At 46.3% G+C, this 19,804-nt stretch overlaps 1 protein-coding gene across 1 annotated transcript in view; it reads right to left on the reverse strand.

Annotated features, from left to right (window-relative positions):
- The window catches only part of efnb3b (ephrin-B3b), a 77,477-nt gene extending 57,995 nt beyond the window's left edge, over positions 1–19,482 (reverse strand). The window contains exon 1 of the mRNA XM_070992780.1: positions 17,970–19,482. Within this exon, the coding sequence (XP_070848881.1) occupies positions 17,970–18,118 (149 nt within the window). The 5' untranslated portion in view covers positions 18,119–19,482. The remainder of the gene's footprint in view (positions 1–17,969) is intronic.
- Between the last annotated feature and the right edge of the window lie 322 nt (positions 19,483–19,804).

Below are 19,804 nucleotides of genomic sequence, written 5' to 3' on the forward strand. Positions count from 1 at the left end.
TTTATATGCTGGTCCAGCTCCCATAGTATTTACTCCCTTTAATCTCCCATGAGGCCTTGGGCTAGAGTGAGATATGTGCCTGGGGGTAAAACGGAGGGTAATTCACGTTCAGACATGGAATTATAATGTTTCCATGCATGAAGCCTCTGAATAATTTACAGCTTTCAATGGCTTAACATTACTCATCTCGTGGACACACACACACACACACACACACACACACACACACACACACACACACACACACACACACACACACACACACACACACACACACACACACACACACACACACACACACAGGTCTGGAACCGCACAGGCTGTGGTGCAGATTTAGTCGTCGCCCTCGCCTCACCAATCTCTCACTGGTGCAACACTAAATACTGCCCCCCTCATCTCATTCTTTCTGACAGCCTGTGCAGCATATAATTATGTCCCCCCTGCAACCAGGGCAGTAATCTCACACACTTGTCTGGCCATTATTATGGAGGCTCTGGCTTCTCTCTGCCCACACCCTGCCTTCCCTCAACCTCTCTCATCCGGCACTTGTTCTTTCAGCTGAGCTCTGATTTCTCTATCTATACTTCTTCATCTCTCTCTCCCTCCCTCTCTCTCTCTCTCTCTCTCTATGGGCCAAAAGCCTGAATAAGAGAGAGAATAAGGGAGAGAAAGAGGCGCTCTGACATTAACGAGATTGCTCGTTAAGAAAGGAGGGAGGGGGAGAAGGAGAGAGGAAGGGAGGTGGAAAATGGAGTCGCTGTAATTGGGAAGTTTTTGAAAAGGAGAGAAAGAAAAGACAGAATTAGGTTTCCATCCAGGGCCTGTCTGAAAGTGTGTGTGTGTGCGTGTGTGAAGCAGATACGGAGGGGACTAAATATAAGGTGAGAGAATGACTTGTTGGATTTCTCAAGAGGTGCTAAAGGTCAGACACACCTATCAATCAGGTTCATACAAAGGGCCTCGTCTAGCTCCCCCGCCTCCAGCCCTCCTCCCACCAGCTCCCTGCATCTTTCTTCAGAGACAAAGAAACACTTTACAGTAACAGGCTTCTGGAGACCATTTCCTCCCGGTGCTTGTAGCTGCTGCACTGTCAGCAGGCCCATTACAGAAATGCATTTCATTGGCATTTCACTTCTTGTTGGGCAGAGAGGCTAGAAAGCCGCTTCACAACGCCAGACACATCCTGCCGAGACAGCTTGGTTTATGGCAACATAAAGAAGGGTAGACTTCTCTCTGCATGTGGATAAAAATATTTACTCTTTCTCCAACACATTAAGCCTCAGGGAGTGATGCACACTGCCTTTTGTGGGTTTATATTTTCTTGACTGAACTTGAAACTTTTTCAGCCCATGCCACTTGCTAATAAATTTGGAGAAACTGATATCTCAGTGTCTGAACGAGCGAGCCACCCCAAATAAGTCCGTGTGTGGCTGAAAGCGTGGGGCTTTGCATTTCTTAATGTGCAAATATGTGCCAATAAATGTGTGTATGTGTGTGCGTGTAAGTCGGTGTAATCCCTCGCTATGGGACGCCCTTCCTTCTTCCTGTGCCAGATGAGGCGATATTCTGCCAAATTCGACGGGCAAGTGGGCTGCCAACTGTGAACATAGACTCTCAACCGCACACCGAAATCATACACGGACATGTGATGCATGCATATAGGACACAAAGAGCCATGTGTGTGTGTGTGTGTGTGTGTGTGTGTGTGTGTGTGTGTGTGTGTGTGTGTGTGTGTGTGTGTGTGTGTGTGTGTGTGTGTGTGTGTGTGTGTGTGTGCACAGGAACATGCTTGGCTGGGTGTGGGCAGGTTTATTCTAGTCTATAGGTCTGGAAGAAAATGTTGAAGGATTAGGGAGAGAGCCCACAGAGAGGTAGATGGAGGAGCTCCGGGAGGGTTCGAAGGATGGAGATGAAGAGGGAGAAGGAGAAAAAAAGATAGAGGTAAAGTAAATGAAAGACAGCAAAGAAAGGATAGATGGAAATTAGATTGAGAGGCATGATGATGGAGGAATAAAAGCTATGAAACAGTTAACTCCATGGTTTATACAGCAGGATGGATTATCTCTACCTCTCTGGTTCTCCCCCCCTCCTGTTCCAATCTCTCCATTGTGTGCCACTATAGAGCTCTATGGAAGCAGCAGTGTAGGGGGAGGGATTGAAAGAAATTCCCTCTCTTTCTCTTTCTCCAGCTAAATTAATAATATGAAGCACTCTATCCCTCTCAGTCTGCTTTATCCTTTTATTCGCCCCCCTTCTCCGCTTTATCTCAGAGTATTCCTTGATTCTATTATTCCCTTGGCTGTATGCTAGAGTTATACGAGTATATGCTGGTGTGTGTGTGTGTGTGTGTGTGTGTGTGTGTGTGTGTGTGTTTGTGTGTGCATATTCAAAGCAAGCTTGACAGGCTGCACACCAAACTGAGCATGAGAAGTTTTTTTGCTGGTGAGAGACTGCAGGGTATGAAAGAGAGAAAGAAATAGCGAGAGATAGATACAAGTGTGACAAAGAGAACGCGGAGGAAGAGAGGGAGAGAACTGGAGAGGATGGGAGAGAGATGTCGGGAGGGAAGGGGGGGAGAGAGAAAGAGAGAGAGAGAGTGGGTAAGAAAAGAAGTGAGAGAGAAAGTGACGAGCAAAGGCGGAGGTGTGAGATGAGACCAAATAGATCAGAGTCACAGTTTCTAATAAGAGGTATGACACATTCTCATCTTCTACCTTTCTTCTTCTTCTTCTTTTTTTTTTATTCTTTTACCCTCCTTCCTCCCTCTGCTCCCACTCCCACCACATTCTCCCTCCCTTCATCTCTCCTCCGCCTTTGCTCCTCATCAGTGCTCGAGCTGGAGTAAAAAGCTGCCAGTACACTTAACCAGGTGCCTTAATAGCACGCACATGCAGCAAATTATGAGTTATGTGCAAGAATTAATCATTTGAGGCTATGAATTGCTAATTTGTAATACAAAACAGTGGTGCACAAATCACCTGCTGGGCTCTGTGCATGCTGTGTATGGCCAGAGGGTTTTGGAAGCGCTAGCAGAAATCCATGCTCTGTTCCAAGTTGTACCTCACTGTCACCTCTCGCCTTTCACCTCTAGTAGCTTGTTTGAGCAGGAAATGAGCCTGTTTTGGTTGATACTGTTATTCCATAGGCCCAGGGTTGTCCCACTTTAATTGCACCAAAGTGTGCCAAGCTTTGAACACGTGCATTTCCCACGATGACCTACTGCAGCAGCGGACAGCCATGCTGCCGTGGTCCTGCTTGTTGACCAAACCGTGAAAATCTCCCCCTTAAACAAACTGTGTCTTGCACTAAAATGATGGCTGGTGTGAAAAAAAATCAGCTTCAAAAAATCATTACTTTTGTAGCTTCTATCTGATAGCTTCCAGTAATCAGCCTTATTTTACTGTTCACTGACAGCTTTACGTCCAAATCGAAGTTACTGCTGATGCAAACTGAACTTTTTCTGCTGCTGAAGCTTCAAATTAAAAGTTTTACACCAGCGAACGAGTGGGAGCCTCCTACTACGAGCCATCCATAGGAAACGCAGTTCACGTTCAACCAGTAGTACTCAGCCAGTACTCCATATCAGTTGGAACTGGCCCAGTTCAAGCACTGCTCCTCACCCTGTTTTTTCCCCCCCGACCTCCCTCCTTCCCTTCCTCACCCCTCTTTCCCATTTCTCTCCCTCCCTCCGCCTCTGCATCTCTGCCAGTGGATGTCTTTAATCAGAGCGTCAATCAGAGTGCGACGCGTGGAAGAGAATGAAGCTTAATCCAATATAAGATACACAAGATAATACAGCTGTTAAAACCATCAGCTGCCTGCTAGATAACAACCCTGTCACCCACATTAAGTCTCTCCCTCATCTCCCCTCTCCCTCACTTTCACTCCTCATCGCTGTCGAATCTCGCTCTCTTAATGGAGAAATGAATGGCTGTTAAATCTCAGCATCTCTCCGTCAATTTGTTGTTGGGTTTTTTTTTTTTTTCCTAAATTGAAGTCTCTTTGCATCATACTCTCCTTCAGGGTTATTATTGTTAACAAGAAGTCTAAATCTAGCCATGAAACACACATTTGGATAAACTGGAATGAGGTTTAAAACTGTAGAAGGAAAAAAGTAAATTGAATAATAAAATAAAAAGACTTTCATCGTGAACAAATACAATAAAACGATAAGAATACTAGTTTTTGCCAAAATACAGAGACAAAAAGAGAACGGAAGGGAGTGCAGTTTGTTCTACATAGGTTTTTACATAAAGAAATGCCTTTGAAATACAAAAACGTAAGGCTATAATTAAACCTTAAAAATGCGATCCCTTAATGGCAACCTGAAATTAAACAGAACTTAAATTAAGAGTTGCCATAAACCTGTAAAAAATCTCTTTCAGCACTACCAGAAACACAAATCATCATTTCTCAGATGCAGGCCTGATTGCTGGATGTTGGATTAAAGCAGCGAGATTACTCGTGGGACTGGGGCAGATTAACCACTTAACGTGACCTACTGGGCAAACCGGTCAGATTATCAGCAAACACACAGGAAACAGAAACACAGGAAAGAGAGGCAGGGCATGAAAAACAGGCAGAGAAGCTGAAAACAAAGGGAGACGATAAAACAGGACAACAGGTGGGCAAACCGGTTAAAGGAGGTGAAGAGTGAAAGCTCGTCTGTGACCTGAAAGACGTTTAAGATAAACAGACAGATAGATGGAGAGATAGTCGATGAGGGAAAACAGACTTAACGGAGAGTGACGGCAGGAGGAAGGGTTTCTGTCACCACCTGCAGGAGCCGATGGAAGCAGTGGTCGGGTTTAAAACAGCAGTTAAGGACGGACAGATAAGATAGGACTGCGAGCTATTCATCACATTTATAGGAGAGGTGACATTTAGTCAGACGACAGTTTGATGCGTGTGTGTTTTGAGGGTGCGCGGGTCACAAATTGGAAAGACAGCTTTAAAAAAAAAAGGTGTAAGTCAAGATTTGTGGTCAAAAACGTTGGTGTTTTGGGTGTAATTGCACTCAAAGATGCATCTTTTGGAATGCTCAAATGCTTTTTTTTTTTGCCATGTTTCCTTTGTAGGGTATGTGTCTCCACGTAAGGCAGAACACTTAAGTGAAGAATAACGACGAGAGTGACAATGAGAACGAGCACTCATGCTCATCTGTACTTGCTTTTCCTGTTCTTTCGTTTGAGTGTAGGTGCAGGGCTGATGTCCTCAGAGCACGGGACACCTGTCACCTCCTCAAAACACACACAGATACACACACCCAAACACCTGTCTCTTGTCTAGGTGAGCAATAATGCACGGTGGGACGAAGAGATAGAGAAAGAGCGAAAGGGGCTTTAGAGAGAGAGAGAGAAACAGGGCTTACGGAGGACAGAGGGAGGACGGATGGAAAGCTGGAGATAAACTAAGCTTCAGACAGCAAAGCAAAATGTGTGCTGGGAGAAAGACGCACTTTGTTGTGAGAGGACAGTGGACAAGGGGACTGACAGGCAGGTCTGAAGGTGGAAAACGGGGACAGGATGCAAGAGATGGCCTGGGAGAAGGTGGGGGACATGAATGGGGAGAAGAAGAGAGGGGAAAAGGCAATGGGAGGAGAAAAGACGAGGGGTGAGGGAGAGGAAGGAGGGTCCGTAGGTTCATAATCCCCTTACAGACAGCTTTGTTGAGTGATTGACAGCCCAGCGCGCCACGTTAGAACCGAGCACATGGGGCCGCCATGACTGGAGGGATTATCTCTCCCCTGGCTTACAAGCCCCCCCCCCATCCACCCACTCACACACACACCACCTCATCACCCCCCCCCCCCGATAGGGTCAAGTGGTACAGGCCAGTTTCTGTTGCTTTCACTCTCTTTTCATGCTCGCCCAGAAACCTCGCTTTGTCTCACATGATTGTGTTGTTTTGCAAATAATGCTTAATGCAGTGATGGAGGAGCAGTGGGGGGTGTAAGCAGTGTGTTGGGGGGGGGGGGGGGTGTGCACAATCCCACGCAGGGCATGTACACCACAAGCGCACGCACCCACGCATGACGCATGCCTGACATCCACACAAACACACTTGCACAAAAGCCTCTGCACATACACATAAAACTTGCTCTATTCAGCATGCAAGGGCATCATGAGGGTACAGAAGCACTTAAACAAGACCTTGAGTGAATTCTTTTGTTCTAGCTAAGTACCACCATAATAGAGTTAGCTCGCCCATCACAGGAATGATTACATTTAAGAAGAAACATGCGGAGAAAGCAAAGGTTTTGATTAAAAGGAGATAACATAAAAATGCAGCTGAATTACAGCACTTATGCACGATAGTGGCATTGTTTGGCTGCACTGAAGCAGCTATATTAAGGCTTTAAGGAATCAGATAATGTGTATGATTAACCAAGTGCCAGAATACACACATACTCCGAACTGGACGTGTTGCAATGCTCAGCTGTGTACACACATGCCACACACATATATAACGGCCACCCAGGACTCAGGCTCCAGATGGGCTGGGCCTAACTAGGACCAGTGGCTTTACTGAAACACACAAAATGGGAACCAAATACAAACACCACAGCAGCTGTGTGTGTTAGCTAGCAAGGTACAAACACACATAGTTTTCAAAGCTCGAGACCGTGCTGCCAGAGAGTCATCAGTGCCACGTAACAGAAAAAGGGCACCACATATGATGCACGCACACAGGAGGGACGCGACTGCACACGTTTGGCACAGTGACCCACAGTCGTGCCACCCATCCATCAACTGCAAACCAAAGAGGGAAAGAGGAGACTGTTGAAAAGGAGTGCCTTTGTCGCCCCCCCTTTGCGCACCATTCTTCTGACTTGATTTTCTTTGTGGGGATGGAGGGAGAGAGGGAAGAAAGAAAGAAGGGAAGAAAGGAGGGTGATCCATCTGTTTTTTTCCCCCTCCTGTGGCTGGGGACCTACAATACAGCTGCACTCCAATGGGGAGAGAGAGTGATAGAGAATAAGGAAGGAAGGAAGAAAAAGATTTTTGGAGGGGAGGTTAGAGGGTTAGAGGGGAGGTTAGATGATGGGATAGCTAATGAGGGAATGGCTTCCTGATTTCCAGAGAATGTTGAGGGAATGGTACATCTGCTCATGCATGTACGTGTGTGTGTGTGTGTGTGTGTGTGTGTGTGTGTGTGTGTGTGTGTGTGCGCGAACACAGGCCAAGCTCTGGTTCACAGTCACTCCCAAATTACTTTGACACCGCAGTGATAGGCAATCATGATTATTCATCCTGTCTTCACTACAGAGGACCTATTTACTGCTTGACGGTGATGAGCGAATGAGAAGAAACAGAGACTACACTTCAAAAACCACCCACAAAGAAGAAGAGAGACAAAAAGGACCAGACGGAGAAAAGGAGAAAAAAAGAGGAGAAAAAGATGAGAGCAATTTAAAAAAAAAAAAAAGAGGGAATAAATTTTACTGTCTGCCAACTAGCTGTAACATGATAACGGCTTGGATATGTAGAGAAGGAAATTTACACTGGTGGTGAGCCAGGCAGTGAGCGAGAAAGTGAAAGGAAAGACAAAAGAAATGAAGGGGGGATTAGTGCAGAGAAGTGGACTGGTTTTACAGACGACGAGAGGGGTAAGAGTGCGTGTGGGAGAGTGCGAAGCCGAGTGTGTGTGAGGGCTTTCAGTGGAAGTACTGGAGTGGGGGTGGTGGTGGGGGGGGCTCTTTTGTTCACGGGGAGCAGAGGGAGGAGGGTGAAGTGAAGGAGGAGAGAGAGGAGAAGGAGGACTGGAAGGAAGGAGTGAGGGATATACCATGGGGGGGTTGGGGGCGAAGAAACTCAACCCCTCCACTTGGACTTTTTCCAGCACCGAGAGCAATAACATTTTTCATCTGTGCATACATGAGCATGTGTGTGTATATACAAGCTCTCCACTGGGTGCATGCATGCCTGGCTGTGTGTCTGCTGGTGTATACGAACGCTGGTGTGTGTTAATGCTGACTTCAAGACATGAGGACAAAGGCGAGCGAGAGAGAGAGAGTAAAAGAGGGTAAAACCGCTAAAAAGCAGCTCAGAGTCGTGTATTATTGCCAGGGCTGGGGTATCAGATGATGGCATGTGGACAGGGAAACAACAATCCACTTCACCACTCTTTCTATACAAGATGGATCTTGTTAGAGTTACTTGTCCTACACAACAAAGCACTGCGCTGCATGCCGTATACTGCAAAAAAAGAGAAAACCCACAACCATTTGGAGGCAGACAGCTAGTTTACTTTTGTACTTGGCCTTAAATCATCGCTTCAGGTTGAAACACTTTTATCGGCAAAACGTCCACTTTTCAGGAAGTGGTAGAAACAAGCCTTGTTTTAGTTTGACAACCATGTATTTTTGAGTTTATTCAATGCAGGTTTGAAAGAGGTTTGTGAACCCTGGAGGCTGGATTGTCTCAGCGCAACGAGGCCAATGTGGCCTGGGTCAAAGTGAGACGAAAGGAGCACATTCTTACTCTTGGAAATGAAAAGTTCAATTCATTAGCAGCAAAATACATCCTTGCTCATTTCCCACTCACAGGTTTTGCTGCAGCAGCTTCTTTTAGTCTAATATGACCATTAGCTAATGGTCGCTAATGTTAGCTCATGTTAGCAAACTTGAGACAGATCTTGTTTTGCTGACTTTTTACCTCATAACTCTGCTCTGGCCACAGTGGCTGTTGCAGTAGCAAAGCTACATAAGCTCACTAAAGATGTTAGTAAAATCTTGTTTAAAGTAAGGAATCAAAGACATGAAGTATACAGCTAAGCTAGCGGAGCTGTTAGTGGAGCCAGGTGGTAAGCATGCCATAAGGCCTCAAACAAGCGCTAGTCCTAGCATTGCTGTTTACATCCGAATAAAACAAACAGGATACAGTGTGTCATTTCCTGAGGTTTATGGGTGCTGATAGGTGATTTTTTTAAAACTTTGGAAAGAGTCAGGCTAACCGTTTCCCTCTGCTATCCAGTCTTTATGCTACGCTAAGATAACTGCCTCTTGGTTCCAGCTCCATACGTAATGCAAACACACGAGTGTGGCACTGATCTAATCATCTAGCTCTCAGCAAAAAAGTGATTGAGCACATTTCCCAAAATGTTGAACTGTTCCCTTGAGAGAATAATATTCTGAGGGCAATGCAGATGCTGAAATGAATATATTTCCTCCCAACATCAGTAAAACACACAAGCAGGAGACCTTGAGACAAAAGTTTCCTGTGCTCAACCTCAAGTGAGAAGTTTTTTTAATCACAAAAGCAGTCTAAATGGGAACACCTGGCGTATGCCACCTTACATCTTAGTCTGTGATCTCTACAAACTGAACCCCACATGAAGGCCAAACCTTCTGCATCCAGAACAGAAGAATTAATCTTAATCTTACATTTCCATCTTAATCTAGCAGTTTTTACGTCAGCCCTACTTAAATTATATTCAATGCAGAATGCAGGAAATGGAGCATGCTTTTTCCCTGCACAGCTAGCCAAGGTCAGTTTTCCCATAGACTGTAAGAATGATGGGCTAATGCCAAAGCCAGATGGACTTCTCTCACTGTACGGTCTTTTACCTCCTAATTAGAACTATGCATATGTGCGCACACACTAACAGGCATCTGAGGAGAAGAAAGCGTGAAGCCTGGAAAAATAATCAAGGTGCTGGGAGTTAGTGATGGAGAGCGTTACAAATGATCTGAGGTAGAGAAGCAGGCCTGCGCTCATATGGTGTAATAAATGTGTTTGTTTATTAGTAAGCCAAGTTTCAAGATGACTGGTTGTTATTGCAGCGGGGCAGTGCAGGACAGGGTTCCCCACCAAAGCCTCTTAGCATGGGGATCATCGCTGACCCATAGTAAGTCAATGGGTAAAGATTATCTTAACGCTAAGATGCTTTGGAGTAACAGGTCTCCACATCTCCCACACAAGAGACCAAACATCTACCGTAACAGCCAGGAGGATCCACACCCCCTCCAACCAGCCCCCACACAAATAAAATCCATGTATCATTTTGTGCTTGAGCAGTGAATAGTTGCTCTGCTTTGTTAGCAGGCTCCTTGCAGGCAGAGTGATTCATGTATGCTTACTTTCGCAGCTCTGTGTTTTTCTGCAAATCTCTCGATAACAGCTTCTTATGCCAAAAATATAAATGTAATATGAGATATTTAAAGAAAGCGCCACCTGTAACCACTTCCTCACTTACACAAGCTGCTACTGGCTGTGTGCCTTGCATTTCCAGGTCCATTTCGATGTTTGACGCCGTGTTTTTGCGATTCCAGACATGACTTACAGAGGCTGTGTTCCACCTTAGCTACAGTGGAGTACAATAAAAGGAAAGCATGCAGGCAAACATCAGGTTTTGGAGTGTATTTTGCAGAATCAAAGAGCAAGAACTCCTAGACTCACCAAGAATTGCGCAGGATGAAATCTATCAAAGACGAGGCAGAGACACCATTTGACTGTAGCCTCAATCGACCAGAGAGGAAGCTGACTTTTGAATAAGAAGCACGCCTCTTATGCTGTCTCGGAAAAACTTTGTGTCTCGCATTCCACTGCGTTATTATCCCTCTTTTCACCTACAAACAACACAACTGACGATTCTCCATGAATGTAAAGTGCAGAAAATCACAAAGTGAAGCAGAAATAGGCCAGAAAAGATGGGCTCACCGATGAATGTAAATTACAACACTTCATCCTGGAGTGCAATGAACTTCAAATATTGATTATACAGTGGAACAGTGGTGCTTTCTTTTAAAGGAATTGATTTAGCTTTTGGCAAATTAAGTCTATCACCACACTGGTCTGCTACAAGGCATTTGGCTTCATTTCTGCCTCTGTGAGTCCTGCATACTGTGTGTGAAGTTTAAACACAGTGTATGTTTGCAGCATCTCATCTTATCATGTGAAATGTAGTAAATACAGAGAGGGGAAACAGCTGCCAGTCTCTTAATCGCTCCACGCTAAGTTGATCAAAGAGCTCATTCTGCCCAAAAAGTCAATGAATTCCTTTAAAGCTTACCAGGTTTCATGCTGGACTTCACAGGGATAAATATTATGGGACGTGTCAGTAATGAGGAATGAGGGGCCGGCTCGGTTGTAGGCGAGCAGGAAGCAGCTAGTCATGATGGTGACCTATAGATCATCAGTCACGCTCCCTGTCTGGGCTGTGTCACATCAGCCAGTACCACTGTCAAACCAGGCCGCACTCCCAAACCATCCATCTCTCTCTTAACTTGCCCTCGCTGGCTGTCTTTCATGCTTTTTGTGTCCTTTTCTGACCCTGCCAGCTCTCTGCTCGCCTCCTGTCTCCTCTATCTCTCCCTCATCGCACCCCGACAACACCCACTTCTTCTATTTCTGCCCCCTTGCTCATATCGGTCGTAGATGTTTGCCAAAACTTCAGCTGTGACAAGGCACAGCTGTCCACCAGCAAACCTGCTCATTTGTCTCTCTTGTGTAGACACACACACACACACACACACACACACACACACACACACACACACACACACACACACACACACACACACACACACACACACACACACACACACGCGCTCTCTCTCTCTCTTTAACATTCAGTTACAAAACCATTTTGGGCTGCTGTCCAATCAAAGCGCTCCGCTGACATCCACGGGCAGACGACGAAAGGAGAGTGATGGAGTTTCAGTGCCGATGAAAGTGACGGGACACAAAGGCTGAAACTGGAATGAACTCTGGCTGCTGAGGAAGTGACTTTGGAGATAAGAGGACAAAGCATTTGTCTTTTGTTTTGCATTTTACAAGTTCTGCATAACCACGCGTGGGGCTATGCAAATGAGGACTCCACCTCGACGCTGCTTGAGGGGAGAGCAGGTGGGAAAAGACGTGACATACACTGGCAGAAACCTCCATCTAATCAAGTAATTCCTGTCTAAAAAAAGTCTTAAAATCTGTATTTTCTTCGCAAAAATATGCAAACTCTAAGAATATTTCCACTTGGAAATCAAATTTTGCAGGAATCTTTTCTTAAAAAGTGAGGATAATTCAGATTGCTGCACTGGGATGAAGAAAATCTCATTTTAATTGCTTAAACAGGTTGGATTATGAAATTCTGATTCTGAATAATCTGACCACACGGGCAGATTTATTTATTTATTTTTTTTTTGAGACAATAAAGCTTTACAACTAAATTACAGACAAAAAAAGGACTATCTGGAGGAGACTTTTTGCAGTGCAAGTGCTCATGGCATACATCAGAACAGCTTAGAGCCTGGAGATCTTAACACACAATTTAGTATTCATAGCACAAACACACACATGCCAGCACATTCTCTGTCACAAACCAGAATCCACACACACACAGACACACACACACAGACACACACACACACACACACACACACACACACACACACACACACACACACACACACACACACACACACACACACACACACACACACACACACACACACACACACACACACACACACACACACACACACACACACACACACACACACGAAATGACAACAGCGTCAACTCCCTCCCGCTGCTATCCCGTTTATCTGGAATGATGCCGGAGCCTCAGTAGCTCTTACAATACAAGCCCAACCCAGTGCTGTGGAGATGTGCAGAGCAGAGCAGAGCTGGGAGACTCGTGATACTGAGCCTAAAAAACACTACAGAGCGAGGAGGGGAAGGTGGAGGGGTGACAGAGGAGGAGGACGAAGAGAGGGCTATGAGGTGAGAGACTGGAACGTGAGTAGGGCTAGACAGAAGGGAGTGGAGAAGGTGATGAACAGTGTGACAGAGGCTTGCCTCTGCGTTATACACCCCTCTGGCCTACACACACACTTCATACTGGCTTCTCACACCACCACACTGCTTCTCTGTGTCACCCGGGGGAGGAGGATTGACCTGGCCCAGTCCAAATGCTGCCAGGAGGATTGGATGATCCTGCTTAGGCAGGGTGTGCTGTGAAGCAAGCTAATGAGAGGCCAATGTGTGTGTGTGTGTGTGTGTGTGTGTGTGTGTGTGTGTGTGTGTGTGTGTGTGTGTGTGTGTGTGTGTGTGTGTGTGTGTGTTGGCTGACTTTGCTAAGGGGCTCTGGGTTCAGCCACCCAGGGCAATCTGCCCGGTGATGCTGGGACACATGTGACCTCGTCAGACCTACGGCCTGGATTACTGTTACCACTACTACCATAGTGAATGTGTGAGTGTTTGCATGCATGCGTATGTTTCGGGGGAAGAAAGTTGCTTGTTTCTGTGTGTGTTCCAACATTCTGAACTAGCTCAGCCAGCCACACGCTTTTAATCTCCTTCATCCTAATCATCAGCACTTTTAACAATTACCAAAATCCCAAAGTCACTTCTAAAGCCCCTGGGACTGAGGAAGTAAATTAGTTCTTTAGCTAACCCCAGCATATTTACAACACCGCTTTATAGCTGTTATGATGTTGATGAATGTGCACTGCCCCTGCCAAATAAACTTATAATCGAGTGATAAAATAATGAATGAATTCCGAGTGGAACAACAGTCCGTGACGCCTGCCAATTTCCTCACCTCTCCCGTGTGTGTATGTGTTTATATATATATGTGTGTGTGCGCACACATCTGCCCTCCCGCGCTAACTGTCTCATTGTGGCAGCATGTGTTTGATGCTCACTTGCACGCGCAACAAAGAAGACACATCAGGACCACACACACTCTTTACGCACGTGTCCGACATGTAGATGGGAGGGGAGGTCGAGCCCCTTGAGGGTCATTTAAGTGTATGTGTGCAGGCATCTGTTGAGCTGCGGCTGCAACAGATCTGTGTTCACGTGTCTGTTTTTTCATACCTGTGAGTCCATCTGCCTGCTTGCAACGCTCAAAGAAAGAAGAAAGAAAAGAGAAAGACTCCAGCCTCTGGCCAGATTGACTGCCGTCTCCTTCTCCTTCCCCTGGCCTTTCTATTCTGCCACATCAGCTGAAACCTCTTTTCACAGCTCCTGTTGCTCTCAGCTCGTAAACTCGCACACACTCCTTTTCACCGAGGGAGCTGGGAAGAGAAAGAGAGTGCGGGAGAAGGGGGGGGGGGGGGGCGCTGCCTCCTCGCTTTAACAGGCAGCTCCAGCAATATGGTTCATATTCGTTCCTCCTCTTCTTCTCTCCATGACATTCATTCTCTTGTTTTTACACCCACTCCCTCCTAAAATTAAAAAAAAAAAAACCTACCCAGTGGATATTCTCTAATCATTTAGCCTAAGGATGCGTGTAGGCTTACCAGCCTCCTGCTTACTTATCCACACAGCCCAGAAAAAGCCTCGATGCATGAGTGCATTATTCATGAATGGGAAACCTACGGGTGGATTTTACGGGGGGTGAAACCGGGTGTGGAGTGTCGAACACACGAACGATCAATAAACGGGTGTTGGAATACGGCTCCTTTGATACGACACCCCGTTTGACCCACTAACACTTATTCCACTCTCCTCGCTCAGTCCCAGAATGCCCTCGCCAAGAAGATTTCCAGTGATTTTTTTTTTTTTTTTTTGGAGTCCTTTCTCTGGGTTTTTGTACTTGAAACACTTAGCCTAGTTAGCTAGTCTTTTATCCGGCGCCAATTAGCCGGCGATTAATGAATTATTGAGAAATGGGAAGGGGGGATTAAATTTTAATGTGGATCTTAGGGGGAATAGTTGTATTACAAGTCACCGGGAGCGCCGTGCGAGGAGACGCCCACCCTCAGCAGCCGTTTACAATAATCTACAGCCGTTTACCAAAGTATGGAAACAGAGAAAAAGAGGAAGAGAGAAAGTGTGAGGGGAGGCAAGGGTGAAAGAGAGGTTTTGGCCTTAAGAACAGACGCTCGAATCAAACTTGCAGAAGGGCCAAAAACTACAAAACTCCATATGCTGTGATCAGAGGAGCAACCAAAAGCCAACATTCTCGCTACATGGATTCATTTTCTGTGTAAGCGTCCACCGGTGTGAACTCCAATCTTTGATCCCCGTGTGTGTGCGCAGGTCAGCCGCCGCCCCAGCACCCACTCCACTTCAAGCGTCCCCCTTACCCCTGAGCAGTAATGTAAGATTCGATCTTTCATTAGGGCGGCCGTGTAAGACCGATAATAGGAGATGCTGAGATAAGGATAATGTATGTCTGAGGGGAAGCTCTTCCCAAGGTGATCGTTCTGGTTCAGTTCTCTCTTCCTCAAGCAGAACCTGTATTGGCACTTGAGACTTAACTGGTATTGATTTACTTAGGGTTAGGATTGTGTCTACCCCTACTCTGCTCTCTCCACCGCTCCTTCTGTTTCTCATTCACCTTCTGGCACCTGTCTCTGTTTATATTCCTCCCTCTACAACTCTGTCTCTTTTCTTTCTGCCTGGCTGTAGTCATTTCAACTGATGGAGCGGTCAATAAAAGGGCGGATGCAGCCATAAGCATTTTGATGCTATATTTTACTTCAACTTACAGCATCCTGATCATTTTATTTATCTTGTATTCCAAGAATGGAACCAGGTGGTAGAGTCTGAGGCATGTGCATCCTCCGCTACACCTCCTTCTGCTCTTCACCTCTGTCACTCCTAACACATCTTTGAGTGTGTCAGTGGCTGCTGTAGCGATATAATTAGTGGCTGGATGTGACACATGTTTCCAATTTGCTACGTCTGGTCACTGCACTGGAAGGGGGAAGGGGGGGGTGGTGGTGACGGAGCAAGGTAGAGATACAGACAGATGGAAAAATGGCAGGAGGAAAAAGATGGAGGGATGGACGGGGATGGCGGAGGAAGCCCAGACAGAACGAGGGCACTGCACAAAAAAGGCAGCGAGAAAAATATAAGAAAGAGGGTGAAAGGTGTGAAAGAGAGAAGGGAGGAGAAGGTGAGGAAGAGAAGGGGCCTGAGATTGCTCACAGAGGCGGAAAGAAAGATGGATGGAGAGGCGGAGGGAAGCTGCAGATGGACGGTCTAAACTTCAAAGCAGCACATCCAGCAGAGGTCTAGAGGTTAACAACGTGACAGTCCATTTGCTACACAGACAAGATGTGAACCATACATGCGCTCCTGCACCTGACTGATACAGACTACTGCCTCTGCTTACTTTTCGCCTCATTTCAGAAGTACAAACCAGATGTGTGTGGGCTCTGGACTTTGTCCTTGGAAGATGCGCACTATTTGGACAAGCACGGGCTCTTAACATATTTCAGCCCACGGCCAAAACCTATTTTGCCCTGAGGCAGCTGAAACTAAAGTTCTGCTCTTGTCACACAGAGACCGAGGAGAAACAAGGACGTGGAAGTGTGTAATGGGGCCAAGAAAATAAACAGGAGGAATGACTAAGCTGATTAACTATGAATAGTAAGCTTCACGAATAAGCTTCATAGTATACAATAGGCTTTGTATTTTCAATATATGAGTGAGCAAATCTGTAGAAATGAATATGGAGTCTAGCGTCAAAGCCACCACCCCTCTAATTGCCGGCCAGGCCCATTCACTAAACCCTGACACCCACCTAACACCAAACTCCATTAGGAGACAATGGTGTGGAATCACCTGTAAGGCCTCAAAAGCCCCGGCTGTTAGCTTCTCAGTGAAAATTACCCTCCCGTGTCCAACCCTACTCCCTGTTGGGTGAATCCACCCACTGCTGACAAAAAGCCCTCATTAAGGGCTTCATGCCTGGCTCCACAGCGGGGGCCCACGCACAGTCACATCTGTGGAGAAGGGAGAAAGCAGGCAGGCCATAGCCTACAGCACATGGCCGCATTAAAAACCTGTTAGACTCTGAAAAAGCCCCTGGCATGGGTGTGAGCTGGGGATGGCAAGGCTGCCTAAAGTAAGCCCGACTCTAGATTTGCCTTTGTAGTTTTTTGGGATCATGAAGTGAGTAATGTTACAGTTACAGTTACAAAGAAATGGGAGCTGTGCTCTGGACCGGTGTTCCTTTCAAGCTGATAGCCCGCTGGCCTACATACTCTATTTATTTAGCTGAAAAATGTCATTGTCCCAGTTTGTCCCCAGACATGTCAGGATTTGCAGAATTGAAGCCTGGTGTCACCTCCATACAAGCCGCCTTGTTATTCTCCAGCGCCCCCACCCTCCTCCTCCTCCTCCTCCTCCTCCTCCTCCCTCCCCCTCACCGCCACCGGGCGTCTATTCAGACACTGGGAAATTGGCAGAGGTGTGAGAAAAGTGGTGTCGGTCGTTAAGGCCGGACGGCCGAGAGGTGTTTAAAATGACATTTCCTCAGCTAATGCCTGACACCTTCTCCAGAGGGGTGAAAAAAATGCAAACGAGCGTGGCCGGGTGGGCAGACGGGGGTGTTCGAGGGGCCTGCGGCCCGGGGCCTGGGCTTTAATCAAGGTCATCCAGCAACAGCAATTAGAGCCTCACACACGTCTTTATTATCCCACAGCCAGCTTCTATCTGTTCGAGCTTCCTGGGACTTTAGCAGCAAGACGAACCACAGCTGGATTAGCCACAATAATCAATGTGTGACAAATTGAGAACAGCTGTGAAAGGCAGCAGCCAGGTTTCAGCTCAAAGTGTGTACATTTGTCAAATGACACTGTGTATATCTGAAACTAGTAGATTGTAAACATAATGATGGGATGGTGTGATTTTGGGGAGAAAGAACGAGCAAATGGCAAAATATGGAGAAAAAATAATGACTACTCTCACGGGGACTGTCTGCGGGAGGCCTGTCCTCTGTGGTCAATTTCGGCCTTTATCGACCTTTATACTCTTTCCAATGCCATGTTGCATTAGTGCCAGCTTCTTAGTAGTGCACTTGGAGTTAGTTGCATTCATTAAATGTTGCCTAAATCCCCTCTTCTAAGCAGAAGTTGCACGCCACATTTCGAGCATGCAATTAAACTAATTATTCGATCCGTTTTTCCTCTCTCTCTCTTTCTCTTGCGTGGGCTGGAAACTTCAAGTTCAAACCTGCAATGAAGCAACCAGTAAAAAATGTTAAGGTCTGCGAGTGGGAACCGCTCTTACCTTTCGTTCAGGGAATTCCAGTAGATGGGCTCCATATTGCTGGCCGTCGTTCCCAGTAAATCCAGAAAGAATATCAGCAGGATCCCCAATCCATTCCCACTTCCTCGACACGCCATTTCAACCCTGACGCCCAGCATATGTAGCCCCATTCAAAAGAAATGGGCAATATTTTCTGTTTTCACTGCCGTTTGCAAGGCGACTCTCACAACAATGGATGTGCCGATCTGGCTATAGGTAGAGGCAGTCAAAGTGTGAAGTGAAAGCCTGCTGTATACAACCTCATGGATCCACAATTCATCAAATTGGACTGGATTAAACCAAAACCGGACTCTGAAACGTGCAGGAGAAACTTGTTCAATCCGTGCGTCTGGATCTCCAAAACCGACGTATTTTCTGCGCGTCCACGATCGTACTATTTCAGTGCCAATCCCATGACTTTCCCATTAATTTGTCATTAGTCCTGGTTTTTCCAAGGCTGTGGTCCCCGGCTCAAATATAACTCCACTGAATCGAAATTTCTGAAATTTATCGCCACCCAACAGCTATTTCTGTTGCCTTTCGGTGCGCCCTAATTGTCTTTTTCCGAACAATGTTCCCTTGTTCTCTGTGCCGACTCTGTGTGATTTCTCTCCCATTACCTTGTCGTCTCGCAAGAAGATCGACCTTCCAACATATCAGGCTGGACTGAGAAGAAATACTGTCAGTCTGTTAAAAGGAAGCAGTCGAGATCAGGCCAAAACTGTGAAGGTAAAGCGTCTAAAATGGAAAAGATGTCACTCGTGTCCACAGCTCCATCCTCATAAAGACATGTTGATGCTCGGTGGGCTTAGTCAACGCGCGTTACAATCCTTATTCTCCTCTTTGAAAAACACACAGGTTGTAAATCCGCAAAATCCTTCAGCAACGGATTCGTTGAAATTAAAAAAAAAAGAAAAGAAAAAGAAAAACCAGGATCCAAACCGGTGAGGAATCAGGGGTTAGGCTAGAAGAATCAATTCTAGCAAAACTGGGAGAAACAAACCTAAGAGCTAGAAAAGCATCCCCTCTCTAATAAAGCCACACAAAGGCCAACGTGAAACTTGCGAAGTGATAAAAAAAAATAAGAGTTGTGAGCGCGAGCCCCTGTTGGAAATTGAAGCCTATCTGATGCAGCGCATCATTTGGAGAGCTGGACGCGTCGCTTCTCGGCCAGTGGAAAGCGCTTCATTCGTTATCTCATCCGTCTCTCTGCCTCAAAATCCCACTGGTTTGACTTGCCCTAATGCTCGCAGCACATTGACAGACCGACTGGCTCGTTTGAGAGAGGGAGGAGGGAAAAAGGGGACGTGGATGAATGGGAAAAAAAATCCCCATCCTCCGACTGGCAGGCAGGGCGCACTGGCGGAGCGCAATTCTTCCAGGCTTTTTCGGGGGGGCGGTATCGAGTCCCTTTCAGCACCTCCTCTCTCCTCCTCCTCTCTGAGTTTCAGAGGCCCCCCAACTCGGACCTCTGGACTCCCTGGCGCTCTATTCTGCCTCCTTTCAAACGCCTGGAAGAACCCCCCCTCCACCTTACCCCGCGCTCCCCAATGTGCGCCCTCCTCTGCTCAACACCATGATGGAAGAGCAAGAGCGCCCCCCATGCATTTAATGGCATCACATGTGGCACTGGAGGAGGACTGTGTTGAAACGATCCGGCTGAAATCTTAGGAGGATATCATAGAAATGCCACAGCACAGCTATAAGTCCCTATAGGATTATTTAAGCTTTATTAGACATGAAATATGCCTCAAGGTTCAGTATGAGCTCGTTACAGATGTATTAAAGGAATGTTTCTACTTGATTTTATAAGATCA

This window comes from Chaetodon trifascialis, chromosome 23, assembly GCF_039877785.1.
Source record: "Chaetodon trifascialis isolate fChaTrf1 chromosome 23, fChaTrf1.hap1, whole genome shotgun sequence".
Classification (NCBI taxonomy): Eukaryota; Metazoa; Chordata; class Actinopteri; order Chaetodontiformes; family Chaetodontidae; genus Chaetodon; species Chaetodon trifascialis.